This window comes from Pollicipes pollicipes, unplaced genomic scaffold (assembly GCF_011947565.3).
Source record: "Pollicipes pollicipes isolate AB1234 unplaced genomic scaffold, Ppol_2.1 Scaffold_6052;HRSCAF=7182_pilon_pilon_pilon, whole genome shotgun sequence".
Classification (NCBI taxonomy): domain Eukaryota; kingdom Metazoa; phylum Arthropoda; class Thecostraca; order Pollicipedomorpha; family Pollicipedidae; genus Pollicipes; species Pollicipes pollicipes.
In genome coordinates this window covers 22,746,090-22,758,310 of record NW_023596805.1, presented here as the reverse complement: position 1 = coordinate 22,758,310, position 12,221 = coordinate 22,746,090, and the positions used below count along the sequence as shown (strand labels likewise).

At 49.2% G+C, this 12,221-nt stretch overlaps 1 protein-coding gene across 1 annotated transcript in view; it reads right to left on the bottom strand.

The window, feature by feature from the left end:
* LOC119104362 (uncharacterized) overlaps window positions 1-5,683 on the bottom strand; it is a 38,182-nt gene extending 32,499 nt beyond the window's left edge. Inside the window, exons 1-3 of the mRNA XM_037228057.1 lie at window positions 5,143-5,683; window positions 3,846-4,043; window positions 783-914 (exon numbers count right to left, since the gene is read on the bottom strand). Of these exons, the coding sequence (XP_037083952.1) occupies window positions 783-914; window positions 3,846-4,033 (320 nt within the window). The 5' untranslated portion in view covers window positions 4,034-4,043; window positions 5,143-5,683. The remainder of the gene's footprint in view (window positions 1-782; window positions 915-3,845; window positions 4,044-5,142) is intronic.
* Between the last annotated feature and the right edge of the window lie 6,538 nt (window positions 5,684-12,221).

Here is a 12,221-nt window from a genome sequence, read left to right as displayed (position 1 = left end):
ACACCCACTGAGAAGCACTCGGTGCGTATCAATCTATCCTTATCACACAATTTTATCACTTGTTTTGTCAGTAGTGCCAAGTGTCAAGACAGAGAACAAGTGTGAAAACAGCACACTCAAACAATCCGCATCAGATAGATTATTTGAGCACACAAGCAGCGCTAAACGGATAAAATAGAGCCATCTTGGGCCAATCGAACGAGACAAATCACGCATGACATATTGGAGGATTTCGCATCCGGGTACAAATGCAGGGAACAGTGCGCTGAAAAGGGAGAAGGCGAAAAATGGACAGCGTGATTTCGAACTTTAAGGCACAATCAGTCACCTGCCAGGAAACACAGGTTCTCACCCTGTATTTCTCAACCCACCTCTCCTCCTTTCTGTCTCCTCATCCCTACTTCCCGTCACCTCTCTCTCCTCGCCCCTCCCTCCATCCCTTTCTCCCCTCCCTTCTTTTCTGCCTCTTCTCCCTCACTCCCTTTCTCCCACTTTGTCTCTCGATCTGCCCTTCTCGGATACCAGAACTCCCTGGCCATTCACCAGGGCAACGACAGACATAAAACGCCCTGCACACGACAACCGTGGGCAGATACCGATGCACAAAAAACGCGCGAACCCCATGACCCAAAGCAAGGTTGCCCATCGACGCCCGACCCGGCATAAGTGAAGACGCTTCTGGATAGCACAGGCAGAGAACACATATACATCACACCTCACCAGCACCGACGGGCAGGCCGCCCTGGGCAACATGGATTGTTCGCCGCCACACTAAGTCCCACCTGTTGCTGAGTATGATGGCGATGACGAAGACGTTGCCCACGATGCCCGGGATAGTCTCGCAGGCGACTCCGACACCGAAGAGAGCCAGCTGCCACGGCGGCATCACGCGCCACGGGTGAAGGTCCCGCTTGCTGCGGTCACCAGAGGTCACTGGGGTCAGCAGCAGGTCATCACCACGGGTGAAGGGCCCGCTTGCTGCGGTCACCAGACGTCACTGGGTCAACAGCAGGTCAATGAGGTCAGAAACAGGTCATCGCAACGGGTGCAGGTCCCGCTCGCTGCCGTCACCAGAGGTCACTGGGGGCAACATCAGGTCACTGAGGTCAGCAACAGGTCATCGCCACGGGCGGAAGCTCTCTTGCTGCGGTCACCGGAGGTCACTTGGGTCAGCAGCAGGTCATCACCGCGGGTGGAGGTCCCACCTGTTGCTGTCACTAGAGGTCACTGGAGTCAGCAGCAGATCATCAACGCGGGCGGCCATCACAAGCACAGTAAAAGCAGAGAAAGCAGGCATCACCGGCCATGGGTGAATGCCGTGTACGCCGTAGCCGGAGCAGCGGCTGGTCCCTGCCAGCGACGGAGCGGAGCTCACTAAAGGCCTCTGTATACATGCATTTCAACTTGTATTCACGGATGCGTAATTTATCGCGAGCTGAAGCAAAATTGGTTCTTTTCCGGCCTCTCGCTAATGGCGCTTACATGACACTATTAGCAAGAGGCTGTTTTTGCGTCATGGAACTAGGTCATGGTTAATGTTGGTAGGTATCGTCATGCAAGCAATGTTTGCATTCCACCTGCCGGGAAATCGATCAGTGCAGAGGCTAGCGTTTCAGCGAAGAATAAGGACAACTGATTCATTATTTCACAGCTAAGTAAAAAAAGCTGTAAGAGATCAGGGTTAGAACAATATTGTGTTTTCTGTTTTAGCGCATTCTACAGCAGAGATTTTGCCCTAGATTTTCAGAGCTTTTAGTGTTCAGATGCTACTAGGTTTTGCGTTTTCGCATAAGATGAAAACATCCCACTGGGGTGACTTAAGGTGGGTCCAGGGTCTACAGCTGTTCAGAATCTGAACAGCTCGCGTGAGTTTGACTAATGAACGACATGGTTTCAGCTACTCCAGTTTTCAATCAGCTGAGACCTGCTCACTATAGACAATGACTGGAATAGAATAATTCGCAATAGCCTGGTATGTTTGTCACGTCCCGCACAACATGACAGGCACCTGGGCAGATGGCAGGCGGTGATCAGGGGCGCAGCCGGAGCGTTGGTAAGGGGGGGGGGGCAAGGATGAAAAGGGTCCCTCAAAGTGAAGGCCCCTTCCCACAAAAACTTACTCAGATATGACCTACATGATTTCGAGGAGGCACCAGTTCCTATGGTTTCATTAGATTTTTATCTTCCTTAACCGAAAAGGAAGCCAGGAGCTATCGGATGATGCAGGTTTGCATTTTGAAATCAAGAAACTAAAGAAAGCGGGCGTTAAATGACTGCAAGGAATAAACCGCAGGCCCTATTCATTCTGCAGTGGTGCAGTGAACTCTTTCTAAACGGCCAAGATCAGGGGCTCAAATACGGCCCCTGACCGACTCGGGCCCGTTGCCGGCACATGGTCATATATTCGGTACTGTGGGGTCCTGAGCGACGCAGGACCCCTCATTGTTCCGAGGCCCGACCAATGCAAATCGCGGGCCTCGGCCTTGCTCCTGCTTAGCAAATGGGCGCTCAGAGCTCAGACCGACGCCACGGCAACTGTTCTGTGTTAGTGGCTCTGCGCCAGGGGTCTCGGTCAGTGCAAGATGACCTCTGGTTGACATTTAGGGTCACGGCACCAGCAACCGGGTCCCTCCCTTAGATCCACAGCCAACCGTTCGGACTCTTCGGCCTTCCAGTCGGGTCGTTGATCTTCGGCCGAGAGGGGTCCCTCGTACCCTCTTCAGACTCCCTAAAACAGGGCTTCTGGCCGACTCGGAGCTCCTTGCCAATACAGGACCCCCGTCAGGCACTGTGGGCCCCTGGCCGACGGCAGAGGGCCCTCATTGACTCAGGGGCCCGACCAACATAAATCGTGGGCCCAGGCCATGTCCTTACTTGGAACATGGGCCTTCGGGCCGACACCGTCACAGAGGCGACTGTTCGCTGCTGGTCGTGCCTGACCGACACGGAGGCCTTCATCGACTCAGGCGGCCTCCAACTGTCGCAACGGACCCTCTGACAGGCATTTGAGCCCTTCGGGTTGAAGCCCTTCGGGTTGAGGCCCTTCGGGTTGAAGCCCTTCGGGTTGAAGCCCTTCGGGTTGAAGCAATTCGGGTTGAAGCCCCCTAATAAGTCATCCAGTCGGCCCTTCGGGCCCTCAAATCGACCCCATATGTCATCCCAAATGTCGTCATTTGATGTTATTTTGCTATCATTTTATTCATTATTATCATTGTTATCATTAATGTCATCAGACACATTAAAAGAGTACTTCACTGCTCAGAACCATGAAGTGATAAAGCTAGGATTAAACACGGATAATATGGGGAGAACTGGGACGTAGTGTTCCAGCTCTCCCCTAGTTGCCCTTGGTCTTCGAGACACATTCCATCGCGATTATCGAAGGCACAGAGCACAAATATTTGGGCATGTACGTCAGTACGATCATTATATGATAGACTTAGTTTAATAAGCGTCTTAAATGGCAACTACAAAAGTGCATTTCAAGACCGCTGTGTGTGCAAGCCGGCGAAGGCAGCTCGTACATGATATAGATGGAATGCGACAAATAATTGAATTAATGGCACACGCCACTCTGCTCCATCGGCCTTGAGGCACTTAGACTCACAATAGCTCCCACGATTAGCTTTGCGGGGAACAGGGACCCACCACTCCACACCGGCGGCCATTGTTTGTCGTTTTCAGCCGAGTGCAAAATAACAAGAGTTTTAGTTAGCAAGATGAGTCAAGAAAAGTCTCCGCTTAAAAACCCCTACATAGACTTGGATTCAAATACGCCCTAGCGCAGTTGGGCGCAGTTCCTTCGAAGAGCTGCCGCCAACGAACGCCCCGGCGCCACGACAAACCTGAAGTCGACGATGCAGCCGTTGCCAAAGTTGCAGCAGGTGAGATTGCATTCTGCGGTGTCAGTGTTGATGTTGGAGCAGTTGTTGACGGGGGCGGCCAACGTGCTGACCATGTCGTCGGCGATGATGCCGCCTCGCCACGGCAGGGTCAAGTCCGGCATCGTGCTGAAGGGAACCGCCGGCTCCATGTCCCTGCAGCTGAGGACGGTTCGGCTAGGGTCACAGCACTGCGGTGTGCCTCAGTCACAACATTAGAGTGTGTGCCATTCAAAGCCCTGCAGTGTGTGTCAATCAAGACATTGCAGTGTGTATCAGTCACGACGCTGCAGTAGGCGGTAATGAAAACACCACAGTGTATGTCAGTCCAAGCACGCAGTCGATGGAATGGTGATCAAAACACTGCAGCACAGCTTTCCAGCCGCTGGAAAGACAGCGGTAGAGATCGGTCCGACCATCCTATGACCTAGCGGACCGCGCCGGTCACAGCGGGGACTGCTGGACACTGAACAGGTGACACAGCGGGGACTGCTGGACATTGTCCAGGCGACACAGCGGGGGCTGCTGGACACTGGACAGGCGACACAGCTGAGGCTGCTGGACAATGAACAGGTGACACAGCGGGGACTGCTGGACACTGGACAAGTGACACAGCGCGGACTGCTGGACACTGGACAGGTGACACAGCGGGAACTGCTGGACACTGGGCAGGTGACACAGTGACGGTAACTGACGCCGCAGCATCGCTGGGTCTTCTGCCCGGAGGCCCACTCACGAGCGAAATATCATAGGAGATCATATATATATCTTAGATCTTAGATACATCTTCGGGTTTTTAGGTCTTAGAGAGATCTTAGTTCTCAGAGAAATCTTAGATCTTAGAGAGATCTTAGATCTTGTAAAGATATTAGAGAGATCTTATGTTATCAACTCGTTGTCTTGGAAACGCAAGGTCTCCGACTGGGTGTGTCTCCTGGGATACCAGTACCTCTGTTCATGCCATGAGAAGCAACAACGCATAGGGACGTACCGATCCATTCTGAAGACTTTGTTAGCTCTCAAAGAGCTCAGAATAATGTTTTTGTTATGGCCAGAGAATGCGTGGCCCTTGACCTTTCAATGACCGAAGGGTCCCATGAGTTTCGTTTGGTTGGTCAGTTTTGCACCCAACAAACATAAACAAACGTAAAGACGAATACACGTCAGCACCTGCATGCAAGTACGCAGGGGCTCCGACCGTATGGTTATGTCCTGCGGCATGTACGACATACATGGATGACGCCCCGCTCGCAGGACTTACCTGATCGGCGTATATGCTTTCGGACGGCAGTTCACCTGGGATAGGTGCGTCGGCTCTGGCGCCTCTATCTCACCATCAGCCTTTCCTCTTCGTATGCCGGCCCGGGTGGCACCCAGCGGTACACTTTGGAGCTGCAAAGTCTAACGGTGTGGGGGGAGGGCGCTTCTTTGGACCGGTCGCCCAGACTTCCACGTCTCCCCCTGTCTCTCTCGGGAGACGGAAAACAAATGGCACCGAGTTTCCGCCAGAGGGCCAGGCGCAGGGGCCTGCTCGCAAATCTCGCAACCACAGTCTGCCCACCAAACCGACCTCTCGCGCGCACGACTGTCGTCTTCAGGTCAGCGGTCCCGCCTGCGTCCTCTTGGTGTTCTCTGGCCAGCCTTTTCCTCCGTGTCCTCTTGGTGTTCTCTGGCCAGCCTTCTCCTCCGTGTCCTCTTGGTGTGCTCTGGCCAGCCTCCTCCCACGTGTTCTCCTGTTGACACCTGCTGTGCCCCCAGATCGTCCTCTCGTCGGTCCTCCTGCCGTCGTGCGGCCGTGTCCTCGCCCGGCCGCACGTCCTCCCGTGCCTGTCTCGCGTGCGACTGACGCGTGCACGGCTCGTCTGAGTCCACGGAGGTCATTATCAGCAGCGGACCTCTCGGACAGCAGATAACGCCCACAGTCGACCGCCGACGTGCAGCGGTGAGCGGTCAAGGTCAGCCGACCCTGGCTGAGATGACCGTCGCCCCGGTACCTCAGTGGGTTAGTGCGTCTGTCTTCCGATTCCCCACTCGTGGCGGGGTGGGTTCGAGTCGCTTTAAGAGCCCGCTGTTTGCCCTGGACTGCGGTAGCTTGCGGCCGGTGGAAGCGGCTGCACTGAAGCCTAAGCGCCGTCAATTGGTAGGCAGGACCGCGTCAAGCCTTTACGGCGCGTTGAAATTTCGTCGAGACGTTTGGCCGTTGACCTGGAGTTTTACGACAGGATGGTGGGGGTCGTAATCAGCACTGCTTGGCGTGAGCTCTCATCTTTTTCTCATGGGCTTTCGCGGTTAACACGTCAACGTAGCGTGCACGTAGGGACTGTCTAAGCTCTGCAGTACACGTAATGACCGGCGTATATTTTTGGAGCGTGGGTTTTGTCGCGTGCAAATGTCGGTGATGCTGTGCGCAAGTATCGCATGAAGAACGTCGTTTCACTCTTATTGGTGCGAGTATATTTCTGTAGCACTGGCGTCATGGAACGACTTCAGCACCTTCAGCGCCCGGTGTCAGGGCAATAAATTTAGGCTCCGCCTCTTCCCATCACTTGTGAAGTGCTGCCATCTGCCGATAAGTCGTAAGGACTATTAGGCGCGGAAACTGATCTGTCCTTATACTCATACAGGACGGAAGGACGTAGATAGCACTGCGTCGGTTAGTTTTAGACTTAGTTTGATAAGTCGGCAAGGTGCAATAGTTAAAAGGCATGCCCTCAACGCCCCCCCCCCCGTCCGGCGAAGCACCTGCTCACCTTCCTCCACCTCCCCTCCCCCGCGCGGGGCCAAGTTTTGTGCTCAGCAGCGTTTTCGGAGAGGTGGGCCGACTTTCTACAAAGTCATGCGCCATCGACCTCGAGCTGGGGCTCTGCGCAGGCGCGGTAGAGACAGCTCTCCCAGGTTACAGATCAGGAGCTGCTGGAGGAGCTAACCGGGCAAAGGGCGTGCGAGCTCGTGCACCTGCCCTCCTGCTGTCCTGGCCTGGCCCAGCCCCTGGTCCGACTGCGGTTAAGGCCTCTCACTCCTGCAGCCATCTGCTGTGGGTATCTGAGGGTCACGGTCAGGGACTGGGCCGCCCCATCCGAGCAGGATCAAATGTGTTAACGTTTCGGCCGCCCCGACCGAGCCTGCCGGGATAGGAAACCGACCTGTGCACGCCGTGAGACCCCCCCCCACTCCCCCCCCCCCACCGCAGGCGAGAGTGTGGCGCTGAAACCCGGGTCAAACCACATGCGACGGCCCGCACGCGGCCCAGCGCCGCCGGACTTGCCCCGCTCGGCGTATGCAGTGAGAAGGACTGACGGAGCGCCAGCTGCAGACTGATGTCGTATAGTATCAAGCGAACATTTGGTTGGTATTTTACGCCCAATTTATGTCCACTAAATCAACTCGGGTGATGTTGTACGAAGAGCAGGCCATTTTGTGCTCGTATCCAGAATGTGAGTAGAAAATCCCCCACTCTACTAAAAAATAGTCGGACCTCTCCCAGGTGATCTAGGGATATGAAGCTCACATACGTCATATAAAAAAGCTTCAACGGACGTGACGCCGTTAAGTTTTTGAAGATCTGTCAAATAATGTGAGCGCCAAATCTCTCGGAAAAGGGTCAATTTTGGAAAAGCTACGTTGTGAAATGCAACATATCACCTAAAGTTAGAGACTTGTGCTTAATACAGGATCATTTTTGCTTTAGGCGAGGCATGTGGTTCAAGTCAGTTCCAGATTGCACTCATAAAGATAGGTACTTTTAGGCCAAATTTTTCAACAGCATATCTGGGTAGCTAAACCTCTTCATAGAGTTCACACGTGAATTGCAATATGTCCTAAATTCTGTACTAAGTAATGCTTAACAGGGTTCTAATAAACTGATTTACTTCGTCCAAAAAAGAAGAAAAGATCTCGACGAGACGGGATTGATTGGTGACAAGAACATGAAAATCGGTCAAACGACGGCGCCGAAGTAAACAAAAGACAACGGAAAAATGTTTTTTCTTTCAAAAGTTCCCACGACAGCATTGCTTGAGAAATGTTGTGCCGTACCACAAACAACGCGTCTTGTCACGGAGCATTGCTTGGGTGTGGAAATTTGAAATCGGTTCAAGGACAGCTGATATGTGAACAAAAAACCTCGATTTTTCAAAATAGCCTTTTGCGCCAACGCGTTGAATAAGGATCTTTTTAACCGATGTTTTGTGTTTGAAACGTCATTATATGCGCATCGTAACGGGGCACAACGCTATTATTTTTCTTAAGTGATTTAAGAAGGGAACAAAAATTTATAGGCAGAGAAGCATTTTCTTAAGTTTGCACTTAACAAAAATTGTCCTGCGCTAAGACCAAGAGGCCGATTGACTTGACCCCGAAGTACGTACTGCATGTGTGCAATGCACATCGTTTGTTTTTGAGTGATTGAAGTCTATCAATCAGGGGCCACCACAAACTAAAAGCTTTTTTTGTCAATATAGGTTCCCCTGAATTAACTCGGGTGATTTTGTACTATTGTCGTTTTTGCACGATAAGTAGTAACGCTGGTATCACTTATGCACTCAATCGACTGGAGCTATTAAACTAATAACCCGATTGCATTTTTACAAAAAGTATTGTGTAAGGCATTTCCGGACACATCTTTTCTGCGAATTTTGCAGTTGTAACGAATGAATTTACAGGCTAGTGATATGCTAAGCCATCAGTTCAATGCGGCGATCCCCTGTACGTCCAAATCCGTTTCCTGATGTCCTGCTTCTGCTTAAATAATTCCAGGAGCCTTACAATGCTAAAAAACATTGAGTTTGAACTCTATCTCATATGGTTTAGGTTTTACTAAACTCAAGGTTCAACATGCTCGAAAAAGCCTAAAATTTGATCGGACCTGAACAGCTGGACGTCAAAGCTTCAAAAGTTATATCAACAGACAGCCCACGTTATAATCTGCATAAATCTGGAGTCGAACCATCCAAAATATCAATGTGTGTCTAATTTTTTGCGTGGTATTCCTTATGGGAAGGCATATTTTTCACAGATGTACCGTCTTGTACCCATTTTGTATTAAGAGTTGAAATTCACAAATAAAAGCCGCACCAGTCATTATCTACACAAGGTAAAACGTTAAGCACTGGCACTTTAGGGGTTCAAAAGTTATGTCTTGTTAAAGTCACTCACTACATGGCGAAATTTCAGCGCAACGCTGCGGGAAAAACTACTCCAGCTTACTGATGTCCTTACTTGTTTAATAGGCTGCAAAACTTGATTCCTTAAAAACAAGGTAATGCACAAGTATCACCTGTAATTATGTCAGAGCACAAAATGGGCATTGGGGAAAAAGTTTCAAAAAAGGTCAATTTTCTGACCTATCGAAACTTGGTTAAGGGCCCGTTACAGCTGAGGTGTTAAGGGCCCGTTAAAATAGCTTTTGAACTCAATTTGCCATGCAAAGCGGTATAAAATTATTCAAAATGTAAAACAATCTGCTAAAAAAATATGTTGAAAATCTCTCAAAATTCCCCAAAAATGTGCAATGCAACAAGAGTGTTGGAAGGAAGCCGAGTTTTACATGCAAAAAATGTACTTATTTGTGAAGGAACGTGGTTCTGCACCTCTTAGTTGCCAAGACACGTGCCAGGAAAAGGGACCCACTATTACACCGTTATTGTGAATTTTTTTTCAAGTGCCACGCGTACCGCTATGTGAGAAACTACCCCTACTTAATTGACTGTAGCTTCTTCAGTATGCAAGTTTATTCTTATCTGTAAAACTCACGACATAAATAAAAGTCTGGGAAATTCAAAGCTGGAAGCATAATTTGTCCGTGCCGGTGGCTCAGTTGGTTAGAGCGCCTGCCTTCCGATCCACCCACCCGTGGCTGGATGGGTTCGAGTCGCTTTAGGGCGCTCGCTATTTGCCCTTGACAGGTATGGCCTGCGGCCGGTGGCAGCGGTCGCGCTAAAGGTCAGGTGACGTCAGAGGGCAGGACGGACCGTGCCGAGCATTGCGGCACGTTAAGCTTTCGCCACTAAATTCTGCCGTTGCCTGGGATTGCGCGATCGGATGGTGGGGGTCAGAGCTCACGCAACAAGCACTGCTTAGCGTGAGCGCTGATCCCAGAAATCCATCCATTCAAAAGGGTTCGGATCAAATTTAAAAAAAGAAGAAGAAAAAAATTTGAAAACCTGACATCCAAAATTTTCACAATTTACGAAATACTCATCAACCATCTGTATCGCGCTTTACAACTGGTTTGATGACAGTGCGACTTCAGAGGAAAATATTTCACATTTAATTTTTGTTCAAAACCATTTTGATTTTTTGAAAAATTTTATGCCTTGATGATACGTGTGGGTCAAAATGATCAAAAGAGTTAGATTTTTTATGAAACATCCTAAAACGCTACTACGTGCTAAAACATAGAAAAGACTGTCTCTGCTTGGTTATTTCAGCCCTTTATCCTGTTATGTTGCTGCACTACAGCCTGCCAAACTGGGCAAGTGCAGTAAGTGAAACATCGATTTTTTCCAAGTGCCACGCGTAACGCTATTGGAATAATTTCTTCCACTCACTCGAATAAAACTTATTCAATATATACCAGAACCACAAGATGCAAAAGCGTGACGCACACGATCATCAAGCGCAATGACATGTTGGAACAAAATTCCCAAAACAATATTTAAAAAAAGAAAAATTGGTCGAGTTTTCGCATACATATGGGAGCCAAAATATTGTTCCTATGTCACAAGGACCTTGCAAAAAGCATTTTGTGCTGCATTTTACGCCAATATAGCTAATAAAATATTTGAAATAGTAATTTTTTGAGGCACATTTTGGCAACAACTCAAAATGTTATTGAAAACAAAAAAAATAGGCTTGACTTTTGAACTTAAAAAATCAGATAGAACACACAACTGCACCTATCAGTGTAAAACTTGCTTTCTATTATGTGTGGCTACTGAAAAACCGCGCGTCAGAGTTGCCGCCACCAATATGGCGATCACTGAAATTTTTCGGGAGGCCTGAGGGTGCTGCCCTCGGGGTGGGACGTGCAGTGTCGTGTGTTACGGCACGTTATATTTCATCGTCAAATCATGGCGTTAACCTGTAATTCCACTATCAGATAATGGTTTCGGGGTGTACGTAACAAGCACCACTTTGTGCGGGCCCACAAAAGCGTGCATTCAATTGGTTAGGATTTTTTAGGGTTAGGGTTACCTAATGGTTACCTTTAAACAGAGTGAAATGCTGCAAACTCTTTCTTCGCTAGCATTTCGAACACATTACCGAATTAAGGCCAAATGGCGATGTATTTCTACCACGCAACAGGAAATGGATACTAGCCAACGGTTAGTATCGACTTTGCATGTATAAATTTGTACGTTTGTAAATTTACTCCAACGAGGACCAGCACCACTAGGTTTTGTTCATAAAATAACATCCACAATTCTATAGAACGTGAGTAAAAGGGAGCAGTCCACCTATTTTACACTCTTCACGCATAGCTAGAACAGTCGGGTCTGATTCAATCGGTAATGCAAGCTTTCCTGAAATCAGTCCGAAAAAACTCATCAATTTGATTTAAAGGAAGAGCTTGGATGGGTGAAATCGCATTGAGCTCCCTTCTTACCACTCTGAAAGCAGTATTTTTGTTTTTTGGCTCTTCCATGCGTGTCGTGTGAAATCGTCAGTACACCAAGTCACCAAAATGCCTGCGCGATAAATGGTACGAGAGCCTAAGACACTCTATTTAGAGACGCTGTCATTTCTCCCCTATGGCGTTTAGCATAGACACTCTGAGCGAAGGGTACTTTGGCTAAAGGAAGCATTTCTTACCTCGGCTGCCTGTTTTTTTTTCCAAAGATATGTGTGTAAGGCAGATGTACACCAGCGACAGTGTCACCTGGCTTAGTGACGCACGGCAGCATGGTGTGTTGACTTGTACGTGATCTACATTTTGTCAAAATTTGAGGTACCTAGGCTATGACCTTTCAATCAAATAAGGTCAAACAAGGTCAAGCTCCGGATTGGTGTCTCAAGTACCCCAGACCATTTCATGCAATCGCCTCGGGCCTAGGCACCTACCAATCTACGTGAGCGACCTACTCTGAACTTCGAGTAGAAAAGTCGATGGTCATGCCTTTGCGGTCCCTGACATTAATGAATTCATATCGAGTAGCAGAAACCTTCTCATCCAGCAAAAGATTCGAGTGAGATAAACAGATTGATTTGACCTCAGTCTGACCTTCATATCTGACCTTACTTCAATGGAATCTGCTGTAATCCTAAATTCAGCTGTTTTATTGCTAAAAAACTATCGAAGGGCTGTATTACTTCATTGAACGCTATGCTGTCACTTCAGAT